Below are 12,485 nucleotides of genomic sequence, written 5' to 3'. Positions count from 1 at the left end.
TAAAAGGTTAAGGAACCAAATCCATACAGAGAGAAGTTACTTTCCTCAGCCCTGAGAAAGCTCATGTATTAATCATGCCTTGTTAAAACATTAGTTTTTTTCACATTGTCTTGTTTTCATTAGCATCGTTTTGTGTTCAGTGATCGCTCATGCAGATCTCATGATTAATCAATTAGATTTAGCATATGGAAGTTTCAAAGTGCTTAGAAGAGTCAGAATAGATGTGTTCTGGCTCACAAATAATTTTTCATGAATGCTTTGACCACGAACAATAATGGACTTGATCCCTTGTTTGTTGGAATTGGATCTAAATAATTTTTGACAATAAAAATCACTTTGGCCGCAGATTTATACAGACCGGCACTGCTCTTATATGGGGCTTTTTGGGTTTGCAGTTACGCTAGCCTTTCTATTTCAGACCTTCCCCCCCACCCCCCCAAGTCCCAGGGATAAAGGATGTGTTTACATTCCCACAAACATCATCCCATGATTATAAAGTTTAAGGTTAATATATAAAATGTTAACATTCCTGTCTTTTCTCTCCCAGAATAACCATGTGCATGGACAGCCATATACAGGCCCAGCAGCACATCACATGAACAACCCTCAGAGAACTGGCCAACGAGCACAAGAAAATTACGAAGGCAGTGAAGAAGTATCCCCCCCGCAGACGAAGGATCAGTGAAATGCACATAATAACTGGTTCCATCAAGACTGTGCACCCAGGCCTTACAGTCCAACCTTTTTCTGTGTCTGGCTAATATTTAAAACTAAAAAAAAAAACTATTCCTAATCAACATGGAGTGGAGAATTTATTCACTGTCTTATCTGCAGAGATTTGCTGTCCATATATAACCCGCCTGCAGTGGAAAGTGTATAGTGTTTTGTAATAAATGGCCTGATGCTAATGTGTAAATGGCAAAGGTGTATATAGTATATTAATGTTTGACTGTTAATTCTTAAGCAAGAAACTTTTTTCTTGATGAGACTCACAGATCTACAAAAACTACAAAAGTTAATTTTCTTGTTATACCCATTGCACTCTGCAGCCAGTGTTGCCTGCCTCGTGGCAGTTGGATCAACTCCTTTACAAAAACAAAAAATAAATCAACAGCAACAAAACAGAGCCCATCCATGTCAACCACACCAATAGTTTCATGTTAATTCTTTGCCACTGGAGTCAGTTTTATTATGATCAATGTAAGGCTGGTAACCTTTAAATTATTTGGTTGATGTGGAAAATTGGTGATGTAACATTGTTTCTAGATCTTTTTCATTGCCTTTTTATTCTGACATTAGGTTAATCATTTTGAAGCTATAGTTATGCTGTAACATTTAGCATGGCTTCACACCAGGTTAGTGTAGCCAATGAGGGGGAAATTACCATAATGACAGCAGCTGTCCCCGTGTGACAGCTGTATTGCTCAGCTTTTCCTTCTTACACCTAGAATATAAAATAGAAAAACAAGGGGAGAAATGTGACGAACAGGCGGTTTTCAGTTAGTTACACATATGTTGCTTACATCTAATGTTTGACAGTTCAGCCTCTGGGTGGGGTAAAAAAACTTAAGTATCTGTAATGGGAATTTTAAAACATTTAAAACAAATATGCAAAACTTTGCTATGCCAGGATGCTTGGAGCCTAATAGAAGACTGTATTTGGTGTGCTTGTTTTGTTTCTTTGGTAGAGCTTATTAGGTGAATCTTCTAAAACTTTCCTTCTGCTGGATCCCAGTGAAGTGGAAGTCCTCAGAATCCCACAGTCCTTGGCGTATCACTGCACCAAGATGTCTGGCTGAGCTTCTGCTCAGTCACAGTTTTACTTGAAAGCAAGAATTATCCTAGCTCCTTTTCCATTATTCCAAAAAGTTTTAACATTTGAAGCAGGGTCTAATTAAAAAAGAAACTACTGGTTAGTTCATATAATTGAGGCATCATAATTTCTGAATAAACATTTACTTAAGAACTCATCAGTTAATACTGTATTTAAAAGAGAATTGGTAACTTGAATGTGTGTAATTTTTTGGAACCTGTCTAAAACCAAATACCCCTGCAAACAGATACAGTCCACCCTATTCTATTTAAATATTTTGCTGTTTTATTTTATAGAAATTATTTTGCTGATTTCACAAATAGAATTTGATTTAAGAACTTTTTGTCCTGTGGTGTGTTTTTGTTTTGGTTTTTTGCTTACTTTTTTGTGTTTTTTTTTCCCCCGGAAGGATTTCATATTAAAATTAATTCTGTGCATAGCATGCCTCGGCATGTGGCTGATTCCGGGAGTTTCGTCACGTTGAGTTTTCAATGCACAGAAAGGTTTGACCTTGGGCCCTTTACTAAAGATTTAGAGAAAACAGGATGTTGACACTGTAAAAGTTTCCTAACATACTCAATCTTGTACTTTTTGTATGTTTTTTATATACATGTATATTTAATGAGCACAAGCTTGGTTGTATTTTTTTTAAAGTTCGGTTAACAGGAAGTGTTTTGTCGAAAAGGCTATAGTTGGAATTGAAAAAGCAGAAACAAAATTGAGAATTGCTTTATTTCGTGATTAAAGGGGGCAGGTCTTTCAGATAAAGCTTGGGTGTCTTACTCGCAGTACGCTAGAGTCAGTCTGTGCTGCCAGGTTTCCGGTAATACTAGGAAATTTTGACACCAGATAGATCCTGGTTTTTGTTTTGTTTGGGGGGGGGGGTTCCCCTTACGTATATTACATCCAAATTTGTTAAGTTTGAATGAAAGTCGGACACGCTGTGTGCAATTCCAATTGGTAATTTTAATTTAAAAGTTCCTCAATTCCAAGCTTCCTTAACAAATAAGCAAAATTGGTTAATTATTTGGACAAGTTGCTATCATTAAATACACCATCTCGCCATCCTAGGTGATTTTTGCGTTTCCCACTCCTTAACAAATGTAGTGTGCTTAATTTAGAAACTTGGATGACTTGACGATTTAAAAGTCTGAATTTTTTTCCTTGGAGGGAGGTCCCACCTTGGTTGCTTTCCATTTTACAAGTCCCCTTGTGCCAGGTGAGGGCTTGTGAATCAGCTTCCCCTCCATTTGTGTTGTGACCAGGATCAAGGGAAAGTGAACAGAGAGTTATTTTTGTTTGTTTGTGCAAATTATTTTCTATATTTAACTCTTAAACAAGCATTAATGTATAACCGGAAATTTTAAAATGCATGTTATTGTAAGAGCAACATAGTGGTTTTGAGGTCTTTTTCTGAACATAAATGGCACATTTTAAACTTCAAGTCTTCAAAGTGCCTAAAGATTATTTATCCCTCAACTGATTTCTTGAGCCATATATATATTTCCTACTTTAAATGTTTGTGGCGGAATCGCTAGTCTTCCTTTCAAAGAAGTATCCCCAGAATTCTAAAGGGCATGATTGCTTTATAGAAGACAGTAGACTCTGTTAACATAAAGACTGAAGCTATTTTCATTGTTACTCTGTGTGAGCGAGGGCTTTGCCCTGTTGGATCTGAGTATTTTAGTGCACAACTCGGTAAAAACCATATTGCTGCTCTTTCTAAGCCCTCCACCAACCAAAATTTCATGTTCAGCATCGTAGAGGCAAAAATAAGAACATACATTGGTGGGTTTTGTCTTTCGTTGATTTTTCTCAGTAATTTCCCGACCTTGTGTCTTTTAAGCTCTTATGTATACAAATTTAGAATTACTAAAATGTTTTATATTTTTTCATGATTAACCTTTATTAGTGAATAATAACTTAAGTATTTAATCCTTGTAGTGGTTTAAAAGATGAGGATCCTTTTTTTATTTGAATTACATTTGTAAATGAAAGCAGCAGTCTGAATATTCAGATGACTACCCCACAAGAGTTCCTTTCAGTTTTTTTGTTTGTTTGGTTTTTTTAAGTATTTTTCCAGCTTATGTTCTCCCATGACCTCTTTGCTGAATTCTGTGGTTAATTTGGTGGATATATCCTGCCTTATTTAGAATTATAACTGGATAAGAAAATTGCCTTTTCATTATAAGTGCCCGATTTTGGTCTCTAGTTTGAAGGTACCTACATACCGCCCAGCAAGTAGAACGCGCGCCCCCCCCCCCCCCCCCCCCAGTTTTTGTGTTACTGAAAAAAACCATTCAGTACTGGTTTCACAGTAGGGCTCAACGGAAATTGGTCCTGCACCTATGTGAGTGTTTAGTGTTTGAAAATTAAGTTTTTTGGGTGTGATCATTCACTACGGAAGTGCTAAATGTATTAACTTGCTGCCGATTGTATTTCTGACGATTCATTTGTTTGCAAAATGTAGCACTTTTCCTCCAAATTTATAGGTGTAAGAAAAAGGGGGAAAGGTACATCATGTTTTAAACTTGGAAATAAGTGAAATTTTTTTAATTTTGAAATCCAGATTCCCAAAAGGAAATTTCACCACCCCAATCACACATTTCTCAGCCTTTTACAAGCCAAGACTGACTGAAGATTGTCCACAGTTCCTAAGATTTAGCACATATACAAAAATAAAACTTTATAAATTAAATTCCGGCTTTCCCTTTTATTTATTTAAAGTAATTCTAAATGGAAGATAAGTTAGAAGTGGAACAGATTTGAACAGAACTTTAAGAGAAATGTTTACAAGGAGGGTAATTCTGCCCTACCGTGTTTGTTCAAAGCATATCCACATCTAAGCGGTTCAAAAATTGAGTTGTGATTTAATTGCTGACAACTGTTCATTCAAAAACCAAGATTCAGCAAGCACTTTGGTGTTTCAAAGTTTATTTAAATAGAAGTAAAGTAGGGCATATGTTTTGGTGGGAGTTAAAGAGAAAATTTAGTAAATTCTCTAGCAAAGTCCATCTGCTCTGATATTTAGTATTCGAAAACTAATCGTTGCCACGTTCTAAAGAAATGTGACTCAGAGACACTTTTGGGGGCTTCCCTAAAGTGTTGCCGTAAGGACTACTGCTTAAGAAAACCATCCCAGGTTTTATGCATTTTTATGAAGTAGAATCAGCCCGGCTGGTGTGGCTCAGTGGTTGAGCTTCGACCCATGAACCAGGAAGTGACTGTTCGATTCCCGGTCAGGGCACATGGCCCGGGTTGTGGGCTCCATCCCCAGTAGGGGGCATGCAGGAGGCCGCTGATCAATGACATTAATGGTTCTATTCCTCTCTCAAATAGATTTAAAAAAAAAAAAAAAAATACAGAATCGGCCCCGCTGGGCTTGGCTCAGCGGTTGAGCGTCGGCCTAGGATCCAGGCGATCGGGGTTCGATTCCTGGTCGGGGAACATGCCTGGGTTGCGGGCTCCATCCCCGGTCGGGGGCGTGCAGGAGGCAGCCAATCAATGACTCTCATCATTGATGTTTCTCCTTTCCTCTCTGAAATCAATAAAGATATATTAAAATACACACACATAGAGAATCAGAAGACTAATTAGTGTTCGGCAGTTCTATATATCTGTATACCACAAAGTTGGGGTTACATGAAAGGTTTGAACAACTCATTTCTTCAGGCATGTAAAGTCTCAAGGGAAGTGTTCTTAAACCACGCTAAGAAACTGTCCTCCATATAAAACTCAGTTGATTACTTTAAAGGCACTCTACTTAAATGTATGAAACTCCAAAGAGTAAAATGGAAATGATTTTAGCTGTCATCTGAAAACGAAGTCATCTTGTGTTCCATCAACGTTAGAATTCAGAGATGCCATCTGTAAGATGCACCCCTAAGCAAAATCAGCTGGCTCTCAGGGATATTAAAATGGAATCCCATTTGGTAATACATGTCATGGCAAATACTTTTTAAAATATATCTTGAGCCCGGCCGGGAGTGGCTCAGCGGTTGAACGTCAACCTAGGATCCAGGCCATCGGGGTTCGATTCCCGATCAGGGCACATGCCCAGGTTGTGCGCTCGATCAATGAATCATCATTGATGTTTCTATCCCTCCCCTTCTCTGAAATCAATAAAGATACATATTTTTTAAAATTTTTAAAAAATATATATCTTGAAATATGCATTTTTCATTGTGGGCTTTTCTCACATTGCTTATATTTTCATTAACCTAGTGGAATACAGATACCCTATATTAATGTGTTTTTATGTGTAATTATAAATCTGGCCAGTTTGCAAGTGTTTGATGGACATGGACCTTTGAGGACTCCTCAAACTATTAATGGAGTACCCTATATTAAGTGGTCCTCTTGAGATAATTCTGTTGCCCCCTGCTGGGGATCGAGCCCGAAATCCAGGTGTGTGCCCTGACCGGGAATCGAACCACAATCTTCTGGTTCATGGGTTGATGCTCAACCGCTAAGCCACACCGGCCGGGCCTCCAGTTTTCTTTTCACATTATAGTTAGGGCACCAAGTAGACTTTGGCTCCACCAGAAAATGGAGCTGCCCTGGCTTTTTGCCCAGCATACATTAGGAACATCGCAACTCGCTTTCCCTTTCCCACCACTACTCTCCCCAAAGGTAAAGTGAGGTCACCTTGAAAATGTGAATTGTATTCATTTTCTGCTTCTTTTCAAATATAGAGATATAAAATTATTGTAAATGGCTGGCCGGGCGTGGCTCAGCGGTTGAGCATCGACCTAGGATCCAGATCAGGGTTCGATTCCCAGTCAGGGCACATGCCTGGGTTGCAGGCTTGATCCCCAGCAGGGGGCGTGCAGGAGGCAGCCGATCAATGACTCATCATTGATGTTTCCTATCTCTCCCTCTCCCTTCCTCTCTCTGAAATCAATAAAGATATATTTTATACACACACATATATTCAAAATGGAAGCTTTGGATCCTGGAAGATATTTCCATGCGTCACTTGCATGAGGAATTTACAGAATTGCTCTAAGTCACGTGCCGTTCTCTCAAGTTCTCATCTAATTCTTCCCCGCCCATTAAAACACTGGGTAAACCTTTGAAGTAAAGATCATTTTGGGTCTTAAATCTGCTGTTTCCGGGGGGACCAGAGAGAAGGAAGCATTTGCATCATGAGGGGTCAGAATCTTCACTTTGGACCTGCCTAAATATTGCCTAAACCATGGCTGTGAGCAAGAGGAAGCATTTGCACGGCGCAGGGAAATAAGTCAGCAGTTAGGGCTCAGCGGGTGTTGAGAAAAAGCCCTTCATTAGTCACCCATTTTCCTAAGGCGTCCACCTTCAGGCGGTGTCCCTGACAGAGCTCTTCATTTGTGTGTTCTGTTGGATGAATGGAGAAAGAGCTTTTTCAAGCTGAGGTTAAAATCAGAAATCTAGATGGCGATTGCTTAAACTGGGTGAGCACCTTCTCACTGAGAATACTAATCAGTAGTACTAGTAATTAGTCCTTTCAGCCATCTACTTTCAGATGTCTTAAGCATTTAGCATCAATCCTTTCTTAGCAAAACTGGCCTTGTGGAGATTCCCAAAAGGCTGTGTGTAACCTGTTTTCCTTAGGAAGTTTGACAAAGACTAAGAACGTGAATGTAGGTACTAAAGAAATTTAAAAGCGAAAGGTACTAACGTTTAAGTACCAAGCTCTTTGGTTGCTAGCATTCTCTATAGCCCCAGGGTTGGGATTTTTAATTAAAAAGCAAAACCCAAAATTTCAGATTTGCAGCCCGGCCGGTGGCTCAGCAGTTGAGCATTGACCTGGGATCCAGGAGATCTTGGTTCGATTCCCGGTCAGGGCACATGCCCGGGTTGCAGGCTCGATCCCCAGCAGGGGGCGTGCAGGAGGCAGCCCATCAATGACTCTCATCATCGATGTTTCTCTCTCTCCCCCTCTCCCTCCCTCTCACTGAAATCAATAAAGACATTTTTTAAAAATTCAGATTTGCAGTAAAATATGAACATTTGCCTTTCTAGTAGCCACTGAAGCTGGGTTTAGTGATTGTCGCTAGTAAGTGCTAAATTGGATGTTGGGTTATTGTTTAGTACTTGAAATAAGCTTCTTACACTGACGTGAGCAGAGTCCATAGGGAAATAATGAGAGACACTGTTGTGCGAGGAGTGCAGGCTGTTAAAGAAACCTTACCACTGGTCACAAGGTCGAAATGGCTACGGCTATCCCTCTCATCGCGATTTGTTTCTAGAAAGACACACTGCCAAGTAACCAAGAGCAACATATTTTTCAGGTGCTTTCAGCAGTAATAACTTACCAATATGCAATTCACATTTAAGCATTTAATTGGCATTCCACTGTGCCCAAGTGTGACAGTCATTAAATCAGTTTGAGGCTAAAAAGTAAGAGGAATAATCATTTAGATCACAGGAAGGCCGATTTAAAGCTAGAATGTTAACATTAAATGTTTCCTTTAAAGTCAAGAATGAACTGAAAATAACAAGCTAGAACCAAGGGAAGGCATAAATAATGTACCAGAATCTCCCACTAAATACTGAAGTTTGCTGTTAAGTTGGTTTAAAAGCAGTTGTTAAAACTCGGCCTTCTACAAAGTTGGAGGGATCACTATACCAGATACCAAGTTATACTACAAAGCCACTGTCATCAAAAGAGCCTGATACTGGCATAAGAACAGACATATAGATCAGTGGAACAGGACAGAGAACCCAGAAATTGACCCACGCCGTTGTGGTCAATTAATATTTGACAAAGGAGGCAAGAACATACAATGGAGTAAAGACAGTCTCTTCAATAAATGGTGTTGGGAAAATTGGACAGATACATGCAGGAAAATGAAACTAGATCACCAACTCACACCATACACAAGAATAAACTCAAAATGGATAAAAGTCTTAAATGTAAGTCGTGAAACCATAAAAATCCTAGAAGAAACCATAGGCAGCAAAATCTCAGACATCTCTCGTAGCAATATGTTTGCCGATACATCTCCCAGGGCAAGAGAAACTAAGGAGAAAATAAACAAATGGGAGTGCATCCAAATAAAAAGCTTCTGCACAGCAAAGGAAACCATCAACAAAATGAAAAGGGAGCCCACTGTATGGGAGAACATATTTGCCAACGACACATCTGACAAAGGGTTAATTTCCAAAATATATAAGGACCTCATACAACTTTAAAAAAGGGAGACAAACGATCCAGTTAAAAATTGGGCAAAGGGCCGGGCTGGGCGTGGCTCAGCGGTTGAGCATTGACCTGTGTGATCCAGGAGATCCAGGCTCAATTCCCGGTCGGGGCACATGCCCGGGTTTCCAGCTCGATTCCCAGCAGGAGGCAGCCGATCAATGACTCTCTCTCATCATTGATGTTTTTATCTCTCTCCCTCTCCCTTCCTCTGTCTGAAATAAATAAAAACATTAAAGAAAAACAAAAAAACATGACAATGAGGTATCACCTCACACCTGTCAGAATGGCTCCATCAACAAATCATGAAATGACAAGTGCTGGCGAGGGTGTGGAGAAAGGGGAACCCTGGTGCACTGCTGGTGGGAATGCAGACTGGGGCAGCCACTGTGGAAAACAGTATGGAGGCTCCTCAAAAATTAAAAGTGGAACTGCCTTTTGACCCAGTGATTCCACTCCTAGGAATATATCCTAAGAATCCTGAAACACTAATCAGAAAAAATAGATGCACCCCTACGTTCATAGCAGCGCAGTTTACAATAGCTAAGATCTGGAAACAGCCCAAGTGCCCATCAGTAGATGAGTGGATAAAAAAGCTGTGGGACATTCACACCATGGAGTACTACGCAGCTGTAAAGAAGAAGGATCTCGTACCCTTTGGGACAGCATGGAGGGACCTGGAGATTATGCTAAGCGAAATAAGCCAGGCAGAGAAAGACAAACATCACATGATCTCGCTCATATGTGGAATCTAAAGAACTTAATAAACTGATGAACAGGATAGATTCAATGACGTGGAAGCATGGATCAGACTGAGGGATCTCAGTGGGAAGGTGGGGGTGGGTGGGAGAGATTAATCAAAGAACTTATATGCATATAAGCATAGCCCTTGGACACAGACAATAGTGCGGTGAAGGCCTGGGGCGGGGTTGGATGTGGGGTAGAGGGGGTCAATGGGGTAAAAAGGGGACAGCTGTAATACTTTCAATAATAAAGATAAATTTAAAAACAAAACAAAACTTGGCCTTCTAAAGTTGGCCAGTAAGTGAGGAGAGAAAAAAGTTGAATACGGTTTATTTTTGTGTTCTAAATTTGTTTACAGATGTCCATGTTAAATCTGAAATATAGTGTTACTTTTTTTTATAGAGAGACAGAGAGAGAGAAACATCGATTTGTTTTTCCACTTACTTATGCACTCACTGATTGGTTCTTGTATGTGCCCTGACTGGGGATCAAACCCACAGCCTTGGGCTGTGGGGATAACACTCTAACCAACTGAGCTACCCGGCCAGGGCTGTAGTGTTACTTTTTGTGTCTAGATTAAAAGAAGAAAGCCAGCTGCCTAGAATAATATATGATCCCATATTTTAAATTATGCTGCACACCCAGTGCAGTAGTTCTTTGCCACGCATTTACTGCGAGCTCCAACTGAGGAACAGCTTTTGTGATGAATTTGATGTGGAGTCACACACTGAAAACTGAAATAGGCCCTTTAGTTTTCCTTAGCTACAATTTGAAAATAAGCACATTGAAAAGTAGCTCAGCTCTAGCCGGTTTGGCTCAGTGGTTAGTGTTGACCCTCGGACCGAAGGGTCCCGGGTTCGATTTTGATCAAGGGCACATACCTGGGTTGTAGGCTCAATCCCCGGCCCCGGTCGGGGCCCATGCGGGAGGCAACCAATTGATGTGTCTCTCTCACATCGATGCTTCTCTCTCTCCCTTCCACTGCCTCTGAAAAGCAATGGAAAAAGTATCCTCCAGTGAAGATTAGAAATAGCCCAGCTGGCTGTGGCTCAGCGGTTGAGCATTGACTTAGGATCCTGGCGATCGGGGTTCAATTCCAGGTCAGGGCACATGCCCGGGTTGCGGGCTCGATCAATGACTCTCTCATCATTGATGTTTCTCTCTCTCTCTCCCTCTCCTTTCCTCTCTCTGAAATCAATAAAGATATATTAAAATATATATATATTTTTTTTAATTAAAAAATAAATAAATAAAAGGTAGCTCAGACAAGGGGTTTCTTGTAGCCACTACTTGGAATGAGAAGAAAAACTGCTAATGGGTTTTTCAAAAAAAAAAAACAGGCCCGGGGGGAAAAGAAAAGGGCAACTCAGGTTTTCAAGTGACAGCAGGCTCTCCCCTGGCCCAGCACCGATCCCTGGGGTTTCCTCAGCAGCCTTAGAGCGGGGGTGGCACCCCAACAGCGCACCCCAACAGAAGCGGGCCTGTGAGCTCTGTGTTCTTGCCCCGTCAGAGAGCGATACCTAGAATCTCGCCACGGTAATGTGGATTAAAGATGCCTCTCCTTACAAAGCTTTCTGAAATGATCTGAATTTAAACCGCGCACTGGTGGCCTCAGGGCAGGAATTTAGTCATTTGCATTTCACTCCGGTCTTTGTTAAAATGAGTTTTCATCAGAAGCTAATTTTGCTCTAACAATCACTCAGGAACAATACTGCAAACATGCTCCGGGTGCTGAAGAAATAAATTAATGTAGCCCGGCCGGGCGTGGCTCAGCGGTTGAGCATTGACCTAGGATCCAGGCGATCGGGGTTCGATTCCCGGTCAGGGCACAAGCCCGGGTTGCGGGATGGATCAATGACTCTCTCATCATTGATGTTTCTCTCTGTCTCTCCCTCTCCCTTCCTCTCTCTGAAATCAATAAAGAAGATATATTTAAAAAAAAAAAAAAAGAAATTATTGTAAAGACAGGAGGCGAGGCGAGGCCCTGGCCAGTGTGGCTCAGATGGCTGGTTGGGCATTGTCCCGGGCACGGAGGGGTTACTTGTTGGATTTGCAGGCTCGATCCCGATCCCCGTAGGGGGCGTGCAGGAAGCAGCCCATGTTTCTCTCTCTCCCTCTCTCTCTTCCTCCCTATTAACCTTTTTCTTTGCTTGGTGACCGGTCGATTATATTAGGAACCTTTCCCTTCTTGGGCTCAGTCCTTATGCTGTGATTAGCTAAAGTCAACATGCCAGAAAGAACTTCCAGTTGACCAAAAACGAGTCACAAATACACCAGGGAAGTAAAGAATATTAACTGGCTGAACCAAATTTATTTCTTCTATGAAATTATGAACATTTTATTCAATGTTAAGCATTTTTTAAAATTTTTTCTTTAATATATCTTTATTGATTTCAAAGAGAGGAAAGGAGAAGGAGAGAGAGATAGAAACATCAATGAGAGAGTCATCGATCAAGCCCACAACCGGGCTTGTGCCCTGACCGGGAATCGAACCCTGATCGACTGGATCCCAGGTCGACGCTCAACCGCTGAGCCACGCCCGGCCGGGCAAGCATTTTATTAACTGTGTCTTCTATGTCCAGACCAACAGATGCTAAAAGCTAGTAAAAAAAATATATGTATATTAAAAAACCAAATCTCTTGCTCTCTTACCCCTTCTCTTTAAAATCCATCATCTCTCTGGCATTGATCATAGACCTACCACATGCTAGGTACTATACATCATAGCCAGTGGAGAGGTTCCTTGCA

At 40.8% G+C, this 12,485-nt stretch overlaps 1 protein-coding gene across 8 annotated transcripts in view; it reads left to right on the top strand.

The window, feature by feature from the left end:
* Positions 1-2,431, top strand: part of USP9X (ubiquitin specific peptidase 9 X-linked) — a 117,277-nt gene extending 114,846 nt beyond the window's left edge. For all 8 annotated transcript variants that reach the window (XM_081125137.1, XM_081125135.1, XM_081125136.1 and 5 more), the window contains one exon: positions 548-2,431. In XM_081125137.1, coding sequence (XP_080981263.1) covers positions 548-685 — 138 coding nt within the window. In that variant the 3' untranslated portion in view covers positions 686-2,431. The remainder of the gene's footprint in view (positions 1-547) is intronic.
* The last annotated feature ends 10,054 nt before the right edge of the window (positions 2,432-12,485 follow it).

The sequence above is a fragment of the Miniopterus schreibersii genome (assembly GCF_964146895.1).
Source record: "Miniopterus schreibersii genome assembly, chromosome: X".
In the NCBI taxonomy this organism is placed as follows: Eukaryota; Metazoa; Chordata; class Mammalia; order Chiroptera; family Miniopteridae; genus Miniopterus; species Miniopterus schreibersii.
The sequence above is the reverse complement of the archived record's forward strand: the minus strand, read 5'-3'. Positions and strand labels throughout refer to the sequence as shown.